The sequence below is a fragment of the Lonchura striata genome, chromosome 14 (genome assembly GCF_050655825.1).
Source record: "Lonchura striata isolate lonStrDom1 chromosome 14, ASM5065582v1, whole genome shotgun sequence".
NCBI classification, from domain to species: domain Eukaryota; kingdom Metazoa; phylum Chordata; class Aves; order Passeriformes; family Estrildidae; genus Lonchura; species Lonchura striata.
This window is the reverse complement of record NC_140716.1, coordinates 16,711,963-16,728,034: the sequence shown is the minus strand read 5'-3', so window position 1 is coordinate 16,728,034 and position 16,072 is coordinate 16,711,963. Positions and strand designations below refer to the sequence as shown.

The 16,072-nt window shown below is 46.1% G+C and overlaps 1 protein-coding gene across 8 annotated transcripts; it reads right to left on the bottom strand.

Moving 5' to 3' along the window:
• Positions 1 to 2,331: 2,331 nt before the first annotated feature.
• Positions 2,332 to 15,202, bottom strand: ROGDI (rogdi atypical leucine zipper). 8 transcript variants are annotated; one of them, XM_085591853.1, is made up of 13 exons: positions 15,063 to 15,202; positions 12,662 to 12,733; positions 11,980 to 12,210; positions 11,322 to 11,404; positions 10,526 to 10,625; positions 9,980 to 10,034; positions 9,407 to 9,487; positions 7,014 to 7,109; positions 5,719 to 5,817; positions 5,123 to 5,236; positions 4,329 to 4,378; positions 3,682 to 3,808; positions 2,332 to 3,199 (listed from the first exon to the last, which is right to left on the bottom strand). In XM_085591853.1, the coding sequence occupies exons 5-13, from the start codon at positions 10,573 to 10,575 to the stop codon at positions 3,158 to 3,160; spliced, it is 714 nt and encodes a 237-aa protein (XP_085447979.1). In that variant the 5' UTR covers positions 10,576 to 10,625; positions 11,322 to 11,404; positions 11,980 to 12,210; positions 12,662 to 12,733; positions 15,063 to 15,202; the 3' UTR covers positions 2,332 to 3,157. The 8 variants fall into 8 exon arrangements, with proteins under 8 accessions (XP_085447979.1, XP_085447978.1, XP_085447976.1 ...); XM_085591852.1 differs by having other exon boundaries at positions 15,146 to 15,202; XM_085591850.1 differs by lacking the exon at positions 11,980 to 12,210.
• Between the last annotated feature and the right edge of the window lie 870 nt (positions 15,203 to 16,072).

Sequence of the window (16,072 nt, the reverse complement as noted above, 5' to 3'; positions counted from 1 at the left end):
CTGGTGGGATGGGATGGGATGGGATGGGATGGAGTGGAGTGGTTGGGGATGGCACTGTGGGGGTGGTATGAAGTTTAGGAGGGGTGGGGATTGGATTAGAGGGAGATAGAATGGTTAGGGCTCTTGGAGTGGAGAACTAGACGGAGGGACAGCAGGAGTCACTTTTGGGGAGGCTTGTACTACTTGTAGCAATTTTGGAGCCAGGAAATGTCCTGTGGGAGGTTGCAGGGGAATTGGGAAGGATGAGATAAAGGTGCCAAGGTGTGGACAACTGCGGTGAAGTGGCAGAGATTTTGGGAGGGCAAGGGCACCTCGGGGAGGGGGAGAGGAAGGAAGGACTCCAGGAAGGACTCCAGGAAGGAAGGACAGACTCCAGGAAGGAGGGATGGACTCCAGGAAGGTCTCCAGGAAGGAAGGAAGAGTAGGAATATAAAAAGGTAAAAAACTTTAGAAAGTGCAAAAAGACACCAGAAAGTAGACATAAAGCTGAGAAAGGCTGGGCAATTTCAAAACCTTCTCATGGGAAGCTAGGAAAATAAAAACCAAGTGAGTATATTTATATTTATCCTAAGGAACAAGAAAGAATAAGAACTTATTGATAGCTTGAGATGTGAAAAGTCCTAGATATATGCTTTGCAAAGATAGAAAAAGTTGCAATCTTATATAATTAATTATTGTGTATTGTTTAAGGTTCACAGAAGTCCTTCTGTTAATGTTAAACCCACGTGGGTCCTTTTTTTATTGGTTAGAGATAATGACTTTGCACCTTTTCTTTTATGCTATTGGTTCAAAGAATATGTAGGAAAAGGCTTTGCATAAGCTACCATCTTGTCTCTGATCTGGATTTGCATGGATGTTATTTTCTCTGTGTCTCTTCATTTTTGCTTGTATGATACAGACAGATAATAAATCCTAAGTTCGCAACCAGTCAGGGTCCCATCCTGTTTGTGAGACACAGTACAATTCGGCAGAAGGAAGGACTCCCGGAAGGACAGACTCCAGGAAGGAAGGAAGGACTGGGAAGGGAAGGGAAGGGAAGGGAAGGGAAGGGAAGGGAAGGGAAGGGAAGGGAAGGGAAGGGAAGGGAAGGGAAGGGAAGGGAAGGGAAGGGAAGGGAAGGGAAGGGAAGGGAAGGGAAGGGAAGGGAAGGGAAGGGAAGGGAAGGGTCCAACACCCAACATCCGTGCCCAACACAAGACAAAGCAGTGTTCGGTCTGCCCAGGCTGGGCACAATGCAGGTCTTCGTGGCAGGAGCTGGGTCCCATGGAAGCTTGGGGACTCTGCCCTGTGTCCCTGCAGAACAGCTGAGGTAGTTTTACTGCATGAAACAGAGGCACCCTTCACCACACGAGCCCCAGAACCAGCCCTGAGAACAGCAGTGAATACAGGCTGCCTGTTTCTTGTTGCCCCCTCTTCTCCCTGCTCCTCTCCAGTTAGATCAGCCAGACCCTCTGTTGTCCCCACCTAGCACTGCTGTCTATCCCCTTACACCAGCTTTCTTGACTTTCCCTGGCCACAGGAGCTTGGCTGCACTGGCATGCAGCATGCCTGGCATGCATGATATACTGCCTGCTACTACTAAGGTTTTGTCTGGGGCTTTTTGTTAACCCCACCAGCTATGTATTTTGAACAGCTCTCCTGGCCATTCTCTTACTGAACCCTCATAGCAAAACCAGGTCTCTTGAACCTCAGCTTTGCCACTGATTGGGATCTCATCCCTGGGAATTTTTACTTCTTTCATCACATTGTCTCTGCCCCTGCTAGCTCTTGAGTAGCAGATGTAGGAGAGGAACCCAGCTGCCCATGCTCTCCATCATCCTTCCTGTCAGAGCAGCTGTCCCTTTCACTGTTCCTTGAGGGTCTTCAGAACCAAGTGAAATTTGGGAGCATTTACACGCACCTGTTCACAAAAAGGTGTATAAGAAGGTTGCAAAAGACTTCCAAGGGCAACAGAGCCATGTGGGTAGGTGGCAGCTTCCTGAGAAAATCCTGAACAGGGACCTGGAGACTTCCCACTCTGCCAGAGTTGTTCTGAATAACTCTATGAGCCAACTCACCCCAGTCTGAGTGCCTACAGCCTCTTCCAAACATAACTGTCAAGGCATGTTTGGAAAACTACTTCAGGTAGTATTTCAAGTATCAGACAGCACTGGACTGAGGCTATGCAAACAGGCTCAGCCTTTGAAGAGCTGCCCAGCTAGTAGTGCCTCCACTACTGTCCTCCCCAGTAAATCCAAAGACAACCCAGCATGCATAACCAAGAACAGTCAGTCACTTGTGAGAGAGCACAGAATCTCAAGATACTCATTTCTTCACAGTACACATGAGCACTGCAGCTATGAGGGTCTTTATTTCAGAGTTAGCAGTGGCTAAAGGTATGAGTTACACATTGTAGCACCCACAGGCAGCAAATCATAGTAGCAACATGGTACTCACTTTGTGTTTAATGACAAGATGAAAGACTGCACAAGGTACACCAGAGCAACTTCAAAGGCTGGCAGTGAAAACAAGATACTAAACCTGGAAAAGACCAATTGGCCCAACTAGGTCTTAGAAAAAAATACTTATCACATTGATGCTGGATGAGGAGGGAAAAGAATTCAAACAGCAGCAAGTAAGAGCATCCCCAAAGGGGAATCAGTAACATGGAGATGGGCAGAACAGGGAGTCACTCAGGGTTAGTTATAAGGACAGCTGGACTAGATAAGAGAAACATATTTCACTACAGGGAGCAACATACCCCATCTTTTAAGAGGTGTGTTATGTCAGTCTGTTTTCCCCCCTTCCCAACCACTTCACAGTCAAGGAGTTAGTTACAGCACAATACACAGTTCTAGTTAGTGAGGGTGGTCCAGAGCACCTATCCCTTTTAACAGACCTGTGTAACTCATCAGGGGCTTGGGAAGTGTCAGCCACACAATGCACAAGAGGGACCAATGGAAGCTCCTGTCAACCACACAGCACTACTTGGTGCCCTGCATATGCAGCAATCCCAGACAAGGCTACAAAAGCTGTGTCTCTGGGTACACTGACCCTGCCCTGTGCAGGGCATCTGGCAGTGAACCACAGCACTCAGGCTGACCTGGACTCAGCTGGCATGAGAGAACAGAGACAGACACTCGAAGTACTGTGAAGGCATAGAACGTTCCACAGAGAATTAATATGGCCTGTAGTTCCAGTAACTGGAGAAAACGGAGATCTGGAAAGCAAGAACAAAAACAGGTAAGTTCCTATACCCCTTGGACCACAAAAAAAGGAGCACAAAATGTGTGAGGGAGGACTTAGCTTCACAGCATTATACACTTCAGCACCACACTACTGAAGGGCAGGTTTGCTGCTGCTGTCACTCAAGGAGCATGAAGTTACTTGCTCAAGGTAACTTGCAGAGCTGGAACTGAGCATTGATCTACTAGAATCTAGGTTGCTTGTTTTGTCTCATCCACCTCATGACTGAGAACACAAAAGTGTGTGCTTGCTCCTCTCCATCTAGTCACCAGCTTAGCATACATCTGCCATACCACTATACTTATCCTATGGCTGTTTGCTAGGCAGTGCCAGCCAGATCCCTGGCTCCAGAACACTGATTCATCCCTTATATTCGGCAAGCTGAGCATCACATCAGATCTGAGGTCCTCTCAAAATCCAGAGTTAAAAACAAAGCCCCTTTTTCAAGGCCATTACCTTGTCCTTCAGTTGCTGGCAAAGCTGCAGTGAAACTGTGAAGAAGACAAGGGCATCATTTAACCACGGGACAACACATTCCACTTTATGGACATGGCTGACTTCATAGCGCTGGCTGCCAAACTCACTGGAAGGGGGGGAAAGAGCACAGCTTCACACACAACAGCATAAAACTCAACTGTCTTATATTCCCATCAGAGAGATTATGATGATTTCTATCACAATTAAATCAGCACCTGGCAAAGTTACAGAATGCAAACACTCAAGTCCACCTCTGACCACATTTATAGCAAAGCTAAAGGGTGAAGTTAGGAACTTCCCTTCATTCCAGACAGGCATAAGGCAGGGAATGCAAATGGCAATGCCAATAACCAAACACTCATTTTTGTTGCAAACTCTCATATCTAGAGAGATGAGAGTACTGTCTAGATGGGCTGAATCCTCGAAATTGACGTATTTCGGCCTTTAGGACTAAGTCATTAAAGAGACGCAACAGAGCATTCACAGGCACAGCAAGTGACTCAATCCAGCTTCTCCTCTTCAGAGGTGCTACAATGGAAACTGTATGCAGCTGTTTGTATTTCACCCTCAAGACATACCAGCACCTATTATCCAGGTACACTACCCTTTGTAGTGACTGTACTTACAACATGGCCCCAGGGTTGTGCAAAACAGACCCTCCAGCAGGCTTGAAGTTCTAGAGAAGGAAAAGGTCATTAGGATTTTGATGTGGTAAACAAACCACTTAGAAGAAAGACATTTAAGGCTTACACTTTCAGTAGCCTGGCATCAAGAAACACCCATACTCTATTTCCTGGACACTCCATCAATATGGAATCCCTTTTGTTAGAACCCTTCCTGCTCCCTCATGAAAGGAGTTAGTTCTTCCATTGGCTGAGTTCAATGTAGCTACAAATTTTATCACTACAGAAATAAGATGAGAAGATCCAGCAGAAAAACAAAATATAGATTTTTTAGGAAAATCTTCCTTATGGAAGGACTGCAATTCATAAAGCTTAAGAGTTTAATGCTGTTTTTACAGGACATCAAGTTGACCCATGCGACAAGTGAAGCAGAAAAGTATCAATCAAAACTCCAAGAGAAAACCCAAGATGCTACTCAGATGTAAACTGGATTAATATAACTATGCCCTTCCAAAATGACACAAAATTATCAAACTGTATTTAAAGTATTTAGTAAAAAATGGCTTACTCCAGAGCACTGGTATGTTCTTCTGGGCTAAACAGCCATGCCCTAAACTAGATTTAGAGCCAGTGTTCTGTGTGCAGCAGACCTAAACACAGACACTTAGTACCAGCTGCACTTATTTCTGCATTATCTTATGAATATAACATTGCACCAGGTACCAGTGTGATCTCCTCCTCACAGTGGGATGTAAGGAGAGGAAACTAAACAAGGCTCAGGAGACAGTGGGCATCACCTTGGTTGTGCTAGGCTGCATCACGTGGAGCTGGTAGACAGTGAGGCACAGCTTGTTCAGGTTAATATAGAAATTCACAAGGATGTCTGGAGGCAGCGCAGGGGTGAACATTTTCTAGCAAGAAAATTAGTTTCTTTGTCAGTAAAAAGATCCTAATTGTTAATGTTGGGAAATCATTCCCTTTTCCCAAGCCACACTACAATTACCCCATGACAAAAGAAAAATATTAGGAGAGAAACAAAGACTGAGCAGCTGCAGGCAACAACTGCTGTTCTCATTGCCCTTAATCAAATGATATGTGCTTGAAAGTGACAAGAGAGTATGGAGCAGTGTTCACACGGGCAAATCATCCCTGGACAAGACTCTTGGGCAGAGAACAGAACTTACTCTCAAGAGAACCAGAGTCCTCATGCCCAAGTCATCTGCATTCCCACAGGAAGATACAGAGCAGCCAAAACCAATCAGGATTTGCACTTGCACTTCAGTTCTGCCTCAGGAGACACTTCAGAAACCCACTTCCAACAGGATGCAGCACAGTATCCAAACTATTGCAATGCTGCCAACCTGTATAGAGATCTAGACCACCACATACTTACTGTGAGACCACTGGAGGCAATTTCTGGTAGTGTCAGAGTGGCAGGAGTGGTCAGCCGATTTCGGGCTCTGGAGAGCTGCAACATCACAGCATCCATAAGCTACAAGTTAATGTACAGAACCACTGCTGAGTGTGATTCCTGGACGGCTCTGGACAGAGTGATGCAGAATCCTACAGCCTTCTGCAAGTGTTAAAATAACAACTGCCACTACCCCTCATCTTTCCAGGAATTCAGGAACTTTTTGGGAAGGGTTGGCTCCCACATAAATGAAGTTTAACTTCTACCACCATCAGAGACTTATGAGACAGGTCAGGAGTGTTCAATACCATCGACTAATGAGAGAACAGCTATTCATGACAAGAATACCAAGCCAACGAAAGACCAATTACTGACGCTAAAAAGGCATCAACAAACTCATCATCAGCTCTTCAGAACAGGCATTAAGGAAAAAACAAGCTACATTCTTGGTCTCCCCACTCCCACATCACAAGTACAACTGCTGCTGCATGGGCTCCCCCTGTTCATAACCAGCTATGATAAAAAGTAGATAAAAAGAACCAGCTCATTGTGAGGACAATCCTGCCAGAAACCACAGTTCAAAGGGCCTTCAGGCAGACTTCCTCTTCCAGAAAAAAATGGGGAAGCAACATGTCTGTTACAGAGCTCATGGCTGCTAAGATGAATGCACTTTGTAAAATGACTAATATCTCCCCTTACTTCCACTTGAATTTTCTCATATTTGATGTTGTGATGAATTCTAATGAGCAAGCCAAAATTCTGTTGCCTTCAGAGAACATTTTCAAGCAGAAGGTTGGGCTTCATTGCCATACAGCAGATGCTCTGTATTAGACCCCAGAAAACACTACTGGCAAGACAGAAGTCACTTTCAGATTTTCAGTAAATCACAAGTACTATCATCTTCTTTTTACTGATGGTTGCCTCACTGCTGCTCTCGCTTGCAGCACTGATCAACAGAGAGTAACTTATGTAACATCATCCACAGAACATCAAGGAATATCCTCTCACATTGTCACTGATGTGTTATAGTGCAATGACTGCTCAGATTACTGCTCACCAGGATGTACAGCCCTGTTACTAATGCTAAACTAGTACAGATTCATATACAATATGAGGTTTCATGGACATTTCTTGACATGGGTACGTATGGGTACAACTATTAAGTCTGTTTCCACTAAGAGACTCAGGCAGCAATCTGCACTAACTGTGTTTAAAACAACAAATGGAGGAAAGAAAAATGCATGTTCCTACCCAAGCATCAGGAGCTTTCTCCTCACCTTGAGCACTTCCAAGCCTGTTTTGAATTGGTAGTTCACATCTCTGTTCATAAGCAGGTAAATGGCTTGGTTCACATGGTTTCTAGCATCCTGGATCTGCAATGGTACAAATAGAGCCCTATGAAAGAAGCACTCAGTAATAACATGTACTCAGAAGTAAAGGTTTCCTCAATTATCTCACTGACCTTAAGAATGGCGTCTTCTCAAATTTAATGCTACGTCTAAACATTAGACACTCTCTAACACAAGCCTACCAATGCTGCCCAGAAGCATTTACTGGGTTCTCCACTCACAGACTGGAGATACAGAACAGTCTGACAGCTACAACCTGGATTGTCAGTACAGATATTGTTCCTGTCCTGAAGTGACATCAGGCACTCTCAACCTGCGAGTGCCCTGACCACAACCACTTGGTAGGAATTCTCACTGCTAATGGCATACAGCAGTCAGCTCTAGCACCATGAACAATGATTTCAACCTATCAGAGCTCAAACAAATTACATCAATGAGCAGCAAGCACTGATTTCTAATACAGTGTCTCTGTCGGTATCCAAGAGTCCTTCTAAAGTGAAATTGTTGGGATTCAGAGTCATCTCCAGCACCAAGAAGCTGTGCCATTGTGTGGGACCAAACCAGACTCAGAACACAGATGTCTTGAGTTCCTCTCAAGCAAGAGGAACACAGTCATAAAAGCAAGGTTGATAGGGGCATCCTTGCTTTCATGGGAGCAAGGACAAACCAGAGGAAGACAATGGCCCTGATAGAAGCTGACTTGCATTCAATTTCAGGCAGCAGCATGAAAATGGAAAAACAAACCCAAGGAGTAAATTAGAGGGTACAAATGCAACAGCTAAGCAGAGAAGATTGTACAAGACATGTCTGCTGGGAGACAGACTACACAGCTTGGCGTTATTTGTAGTTTGATATATTTACAATGCCATCCAGCAGTCACAGCTCCCAGCTCTACATCCTTGTAGAAGCCTCCCTGGCATAGACCTGGCTCTGGTTCCTTCTAATGCAGAGCTCAGGGAACACACAACAGCCCTGCTCTCAGAAAGCTCTTGCACTGGAGGCCACAGAGAGAAGAGTGAGAATGCTAAGTCCACTGTCAGACTGCAGGTACTTGGGCATCTCCAAATATCACCACCTCCAGCCTTTACATCTCCTAGAGGCTTCTGAGCAAGCTAAACTGCTCCTGGCAGCACTACCCAACCAAGCAATGCTAACCCTGCTGTTATGATTTGCTCCATTCATATTTCCCCTTGACTTTGATTTGTTTTCTAATCAACTTCTTCAAAAGATATGTGCCTGCACTTGTGTTCCTCAAAAATGTGCCTACACTACAACTTCTTACCCATGACTTCACTTTGTACAGAGAAACAAAACTCCAACTGTCATCACTTATTAAGGTGAGATGCTAGTTTTTATTTCAGACAAGCCAAAGATCACCACATAACCACTTTAAATCCTTTTGAACTCAGTCCTTTAGGCACTCACACTCTGTATCTGAACAACATTAGAACACAAAATGCAAGTAAATAAAGGCAGTTGTTTTCCATAAAAGCTGGTAGAAGCCTATCAACTAGCCAGCAGTACAAAACAGCCACAAAAGAAAAGGCACTGCTGAGTGTTGTCACAAAAACTTCCTTGCATTGTTGCAAGGCATGAAGAAACACAGTCAAGTTTGGTATTAACATCCCAAGTACATGATTTTCTAGATTTCTACAAAGTTACTAGGTAGAGGTTTCACTGCTAAAGCAGATGCTGGGAACTGCACTCAATGCCAAATGTTCTCATCACTCAGAAAAACCTGAGCTATGGCACAAGGAAATACACTGAATCCATTTTCCTCCAACCTACTCAGCTATGACAAAGTAATTGAGGCAAACTATGTCTTAAGACACTAGGCCAGGTCCTGAAAATCAGGTATGTCCCAGCAAAATGATGGGAAACAGATTCTGGTTCTGGATAGCTGCATTCTTTTAACTCCTTACCTGAGGGAACTCACACATGCTACTGGAACACAATAATTTGTTCTCAGTGTAAACAAATGCATCTGTAAGAGAATGAGAACAAGCTGCTCAAAGCTCCTGAAGCTGCTCTTTGCCCTGCTAGCTTGTGGTGACATGGGACAGCCCTGCACAGGCACCTCAGGCACTCCTTTACAGGATCATGACTGCTACACAGCCTTCAGATCAACTGTTGTGTCTGGAATGAGCCCACCCAGGCACCCCAACTGAATTTAACTTATTTAATTGTACCTGTTTCCTCCCTTAGCTTTTACCACTGTAGCTCATGTGGAATGGACATAACAATCTCTCTCGAAAGACTAAAGTTAGTGCTCAGAGAGCATTGAGGTTGTGGATGGGTGGGCATCTAGAGCCAACAGGTACCTGCTGCAATTTCCACTGTTTGTCTTCCCGGAATGCAAAATGCAGGAGCTGATTGTTTCTGGGCATTTTCAGATTAACATCCTTGAAAAAGAAACAAACACATGAGAGGAAAAATTGCCTGTACGCAGAAGACAGGGGTAGGCAGTTGCATTCCCTTCTTCCAGACCTGGCAGAACCTCAGTGCTTCCACAGGATGGTATTAATAAAAAGAACAGGTTGAAATGCATTGAGTGAATTTCAATGTTGTTGTGTGAGGACACACAACCTCAGCCCAGAAGGTCCCAAAGCAATTTGTTATTACACAACAAAGGTGGTAAAGGCAAGGAATCCCATGGAAGTTGACTACAGAACTCATCACCACATGGTGGTGGTAGAAGGGGATGTCTGATGCTGGATCTTGATATATTTCAATGGTTGCTGAAACATCTAGGCCAATTAGGGAGAACTGACAAAGAACACTGATCACTGGTAACACATAATGAGGATGAGCTTCCCTCCCTGAGGTGATCAAAGGGTGATACAGCTGACACCCACCCCTTGTCATACAAAGCAAGAAGTGTTGTAAGTACTCACAGCTTGACACAGTGCATCTCCCTGCAGCGTCATCACACCTTTCACCTGGTCTGTGCTGGAATGAGAGGAAACATCTTGGCAACACATGTCACAAGAGGCACCTATCAACTGCCAGCCTACCACCTCACCTCCTCCATGGCTCCTCCTGCCCAGGGTCTGAACACTCCTGCCCAGTAGTTGGACATCACACACATTTTCAAGTCCCCAGTTCTTGGCATGCAGTAAACTCCAGTCATATTTTTTATGGGCCACCTCACCCAAACTGCTCTGCCTAAAACATTACCTTAATTTCTGATCCCATTCTTATTTCATGTATCATCTGTCAACAATTTGGCTGCTGTTACAAAGAGCTCTAGCAGGCACAAGCACAAGACAATAAAATTAATTACTGACATTGAAGAGTTAGATGATTCCTACAGGAGTCGAAAGCTACAACCCACACCCCATTCCAAGAAAAAAGACCCAAAATAAGTAAAACCCCACAACCTCAAAAAAGTAAAAATTCCACACCCCAAACTTTCTGAAAGGTCCTGCAAGATGACTCACATGTACAATGAACAGTGTGAGGAGAAGACTGAAGCATCTGGTCGGGCCATACCTTACATTTTACTGTATTAGACTCTTTGATCAACACTGCAAGATCCACCTTACAACAACAAATGAAAACTAAATTAAGTTTAACTAAGATCTGAAGAAGACAATGTTCAAATTTAGTACAGAATTACTGCATGATTCCTTGCAATGATGTGACATTCTAATGACTATGGTTAACTAGCTTGTGACAAGTTTGTGAACTCTGCTAGTATTGAGACAAAGGGGCCACACTGAGGATCAAAAAATGGGTATCAATTTCAGAAGAACTACATACTTATAGCACCTTCTGCACAAGCCTCAGTTTGCTTTGTGTGAAGGTGATTTACTATTGCTATTTTAGGGAGATTAGGACAAAGGTTAAGATTTCTCCATAGTCAGGCTCAGAAACTGAGTCAAGAGCAGAATTTAGGTCTTGTAACTGCAACTTACTGTGTCATAATCAGAAAAATGCCCTTTGGCAAACTGCCTGCATCACGGAGGCAACACACAAGCATGCGTTCAGGAATCAGTGACTACATTATAGATGTCAGCATGAAATGGCACAAGGCTGGTTCAGGTAGCCCTGAAGCACAGCTACCAACTGTTATTCTCACCTGCCATGAGAGCTAGTTTGTTTTCTTTAAGGCAAAATCTCCTATTGAAGAAAACCCATTACTCCAGGGCTTCTGCAAAGCCCTTCACCACAGATCCTCCAGGATATGCACCCTTTGCTGCAGAGGAAAGTGACCCACTGACCACCACCACTTACCCTGATGTGCTTAGTACAAAACTCTCTTGCTTGACAGCTCCTCCTGAGCCACTGGTGGGCAAGGCAAAGCGGTGGGAGGCCTCCTGCCCAAGAGAGGACACAGTGAGTGCTGGAGCATCTGCCTAGGCCAAGCACACCATGAGACAGGAACAAAGATAATGTGGACACCATCAAGTGGCTGAATATGTAGCAGTCCCCTCTGCCAGCCTCTTGAAGCCTACCAAGCAGAGCACTTGGATTTCATCCTATTGCAGGACTGGCAAAGCCCAGGAGGCTCAGCGCATGCAGTCCATAGTGAAAGGCATCTTCAAATCCCACATCCTGGAGCTGGGCAGTGCCAGCTCCCCAAGCTGCCTACAGAAAGAGCAGCATCCAACAGCTCAGCTCTGCATACTCTCAGGCACCCTGGTGCTGCCCCTTATCACAGCTGGTCTTTACACATGAAGGAAGTGTGGAGAGAACACCAGCCCTTCGCAGCCCTCCATCTGGTTATACTGGCTGGTGACTGCCCTTTACACACTTCACCCTCAAAACTATAATAAATTCTTCAAAATGGGTACAATATATAAAGGTATTGCAGTCTATTGTCATCTGCTACTGACTCCAGTTCTGAGTCAGCACTATGGCACTCACACCATCTCTGGCACTTGCCTCTCACCTCCACATTTTTAGCCCTGTTCTTCCATCACTCCATAACCTCCAAAAGCCAGAGAGTATTAACGGGCTGGGCCTGTTGAACACTGATCCAGCAGACACACAGTGCATTCTCAGTGCATAGAAGTGCCTTTGGCCAGTTCCCCACTGGAAAGAGTCAGTCCTGCAGCGCATGCTCAGGCTGGAGGAAGGTGAGAAAAGTGCTGCCCATCTGCTTCAGCTGAACACATCAGGCCTGTGAAAGGGGCAGTGGGGTGGGCATGTTGAGGAAAGGATGATTTTGAACAAGGAGAGCACATAGTAGTAACTACTACACAAGTAGCAGCTGTCACCTAAAGGCCATGTTGCTTGCTTCCACCAGCACACATCAGTTACAGGCAGATTAAGATTCTCTGTTCCAGAAAATATTCATATCTCAGGCAAATGCCTGGCAGATAGGTCTGGCTGGCTCCATGTGCCTTTTCAAAACAGCTCTCAGCAGAAGGCAAAGAACAGAGCAATCTTGGCAAAATCAGCTTTACTGTGAATCATCAAGAGCAGAGGGCAAGCAAACACCAGGGACAGAAATGGACATGTATGGATGACCTTTCTGTGCAACCTCTACCAAAATTTTTTTCCTGCAGGGGAAGCCTATCACCATTCTTTACACAGAAGGTCAAACAAAACTCAGACAAAATTAATCTCACCTTCAAAATATCCTGCAGCTGTCTCAAAACAGCATGGACCTCTTCTTGTAAAAGCCATTTAAATTCTTCTTCCTATGTCATGGAAAAATAGCAGTGGAATCATTAGATATCAAACACCGGAAGCAAAACTCTCAGATACATGCCAAAATTATTTAAGTTCTATGTGTACTGCTGTTTCTGTGCTGTTTAAATAAAGGAGAACAAAAGATTTCTCCCTGATTTGTTGAAACACTTCAGTCTCCACATCTCTACCCCAGTCCAATGAACTGATCTCATTCTTGCCCTGACTTTGTTTAAGAAAGCAATTGGTACACAAATCACTGTACCAAAAACCAAGAATTGAATGGAACTTTCAGAGCAAAGTAAAAATACTACTGCGTCAAAAACTGGGGCATCTTTTATAAGCTGTTAAAATAGACTCACCTGGCTGCCAGACACGTACCCAGCCTCCCTTCCTGCCCCTTCCTCAATGGGTCAGGGAAGGAAGTAAGATCATGGGCCAAGATAAAGCTAGGGAGATCCATTACCAACTCCTGGCACAGACAAAACTGAATCAATTTGCAGACAAATTTGTTGCTAATGAAGTGCTGAGAAACAAAGATAAGAACTAAAATGAGCATCTCCACCTCCGTCCCCAGCATTTTGCCAAGCAATAGCAGTCTAAAACCAAAACAAATTAAACTGAAAAGTGGGTGGGGGGGTAGGGGGACACAGGCTGGGGCAATCATTGGGGAAAATTCAGTAATGAATGAGTTCAGTTCTGGTGACTCACTGCCTTGAGCCTCCATTGGCTGCTGCCATGGAGATGCCTCTATAAAGCAGAACCTCAAAGCACATCCAGTGTTCCTGTTAAACCATAAGTCCCCATGCAAGTCATCAAAGAAGCAGGGAACAGAAGCAAACATGGGACAAAGAAAAGACTGCCACTTGTCATCCTGTAAGAAAAGATAAATTTTCCATGGGGAGAGTTCTGAGCTGGTTGTCCACAGAAAAACAGGCAAGCTATGGTCAACTCAGAACTTTAACTTAAACTCAGAGAAACTTTGGGGTTTCTCTGCTAGATAGTTCCTGTTCACCATGAGGAACACAACCCCCCACTGATGTGTCATCACCTTATGCAAGAGTTACCCCAACAACCAGTAGGAGAAAGTCAGGTTTATTGCAGTAAACATTTATCCAAGGCAGGCACACACAACAAAGCCAGGCAGGATTCCCTGTTATTCAAACCAGTTTGGGTGCAGGACCACTGACTTCAACCCTTTAATCCTCTTTTGGGTTTATGAGAATTATACTGATCATAAAATATTCTTAACTGGTAGGGACCCACATGGATCATGAAGTCCAAGTGTGGGCTCTACATAGGACAGCCCCAAGAATTCTACCATGCACCTGAGAGTGTTGTCAAAACCCTCCCTGAAATCTATCATGCAGAGTGCTGTGACTTCTGCCCTGGGGAGAGTATTCTAGTGCCTGACCACCATCTGGATAAAGAAACTTTTCCAAATATCCAGCCTAAACCTCCCCTGACAGAGCTCCATGCTGTTCCCTCAGATCCTGTCACTGACACCAGAGAGAAGATGGATCTGAAACTCTTTCAGTCTGTAATATTTGCCCTCCTCCAGGTTCCCAAAGGAACAGTGATCCTGTGGGTGCAGCAGATACATTTAGTACCTCCAACATGCACCAGCATCACGTAGGTGTTTCTACTCAAAATGTCCATCGGTGTCTTTCTTCCCTTTAGTCAGAGCAAGAAATCTCCTTTCCCCTGCCCATTAATTTTGGATTAAGTCAAGTCTGTGCACATCTGTGCACTGCACAGCTGTATTTTTGGGGAATGCTGGTCATACTCTTCTACACTCTATGAAATTAGAAAAACCTGTTTTCCTATGTGGCTTTCCACCCAGACCGACGGATCTCTGAACTCCTTCTCCATACCGGTGATTTCATTCCTCCTCGGAGATCCTGGCCCAGGGAGGCCGCAGTGACGTCTCTCTGAGCCATCCCCGCTGCTACCAGTTCACTAGAGCGGCTCGGGCACCCGCCATGTGGGGGGCGCTTCAGCGGGACATCAAGGTCAAAGGACACAATGACGGTGTGCCGGGAGCAGGGCGACCCGGCCTTGCCACCCCACCCAACCCGGCCCATCGGAGGAGCGGCGCCGGTGGCAGAGACCGGGGCGCCGCTGCTGGGCGAGGTGGGAGGAGACCGCGGCCTCCGAACCACTCGGCGACGGGGCTCGGGCACCGGCCCGAAAGCATGTCAAAACTTCGGCAGCGTCTGCCGTCAGGGCAGCTACTCTAGGGATGGGCCCGAGGAGCCTCCGCACAGCGCTCGGCCCGGATCCAGGCGCAGAGGCCTTGCCGCCATCCCGCGGCTTCGAGCGCGAGCAGAGAGAACAAACCTGCGGGGCCCGGCAGTGCTGTCATGCCCAGGGAGAAGCCGCTGCCGCTCGCCCTGGCCCCGCCGAGCGCCCGCCCGACTCACCAGCACCGCGCGCTCCCCCTGGGTCGCCATCGCCGCCGCCATCCCGGCCCCGCCCCCGGCCCCTCACGTGCACGGCCCAACACCGCTTGATTGGGCAGCGCCGCTCACCTCCCCCGGCGGGGGCGGGGCCCCGCGCGCCACGCCAGGCAGGGCGGGACCAGCGCCCGCACAGCCCCGAGCGTGTCCGGTCGCAAGATGGCTCTGAGCTGCCTGCCCGCAGCCGAGCGCGCATCGGCGAGGATCAAAGCGAGCTGCGTGTAAGAATGCTCAAAAGAGGGAAGACGTGGAAGTTTCATCACTTCTTAAAATAAATACATTTTTGCTGGAAGTGAGGTCTTTGTATAGAAGTCGACGAGTTCCCTTTCACAACGGTTGTACTGCGAGCGAGACGAGAGGTGACGGCATAGTACCTTCACCACACCAGCCCCTGGGCGGGTGGAAGATGGGAATGATCCTTCAGGGTAGGGAAAGCTTCCAACAGCCCCAGTTCCTGCTGCAAGCACAGCTCTCGACTTCCTATCTGTTGCTTTTAATGCCCGTGCTTCAGAAAGAGTGCTTCCTCGGGCAGCTATAACTCACTGCACTCGAAACCCACTATTATCTACATTTCATCCTCGTGCCTCAGGGCAGGAACAGCTACTACTGTCCAACTGTCTGATTATCCACGAGCAGTATTCAGAGCTTGTAAACATTTCAGTTACAGATCTTATCCTGGAATACCCAATTGACTGCTGAGTTAGTGTTCACAGAATCATGAGATGGGTGGGGTTGAGAAGATCCTTAATGCTCATCTCATTCCATTCTCCTGTGATGGACATGAATCTTCCACCACACTCAAAAAAACCACAAATGCCAGAAGGATGAATATCCCAGCCCAAAACTTAATAGAAGTTATCATCAACACTGGAACATTAAAACCAAGGATTC

Excerpts from the sequence above, each read along its gene's own strand:
- ROGDI (XM_085591848.1), bottom strand. The coding sequence starts at position 14,806 with ATGGGCCGGGTTGGGTGGGGTGGCAAGGCCGGGTCGCCCTGCTCCCGG. Across the intron at positions 10,035-11,321 it reads TTTGTACTAAGCACATCAGG|CACAGACCAGGTGAAAGGTG; the intron begins GTAAGTGGTGGT and ends CTCTCATTCCAG. Across the intron at positions 3,200-3,681 it reads GCCAGCAACTGAAGGACAAG|ATCTCCGTTTTCTCCAGTTA; the intron begins GTAATGGCCTTG and ends CTTGCTTTCCAG.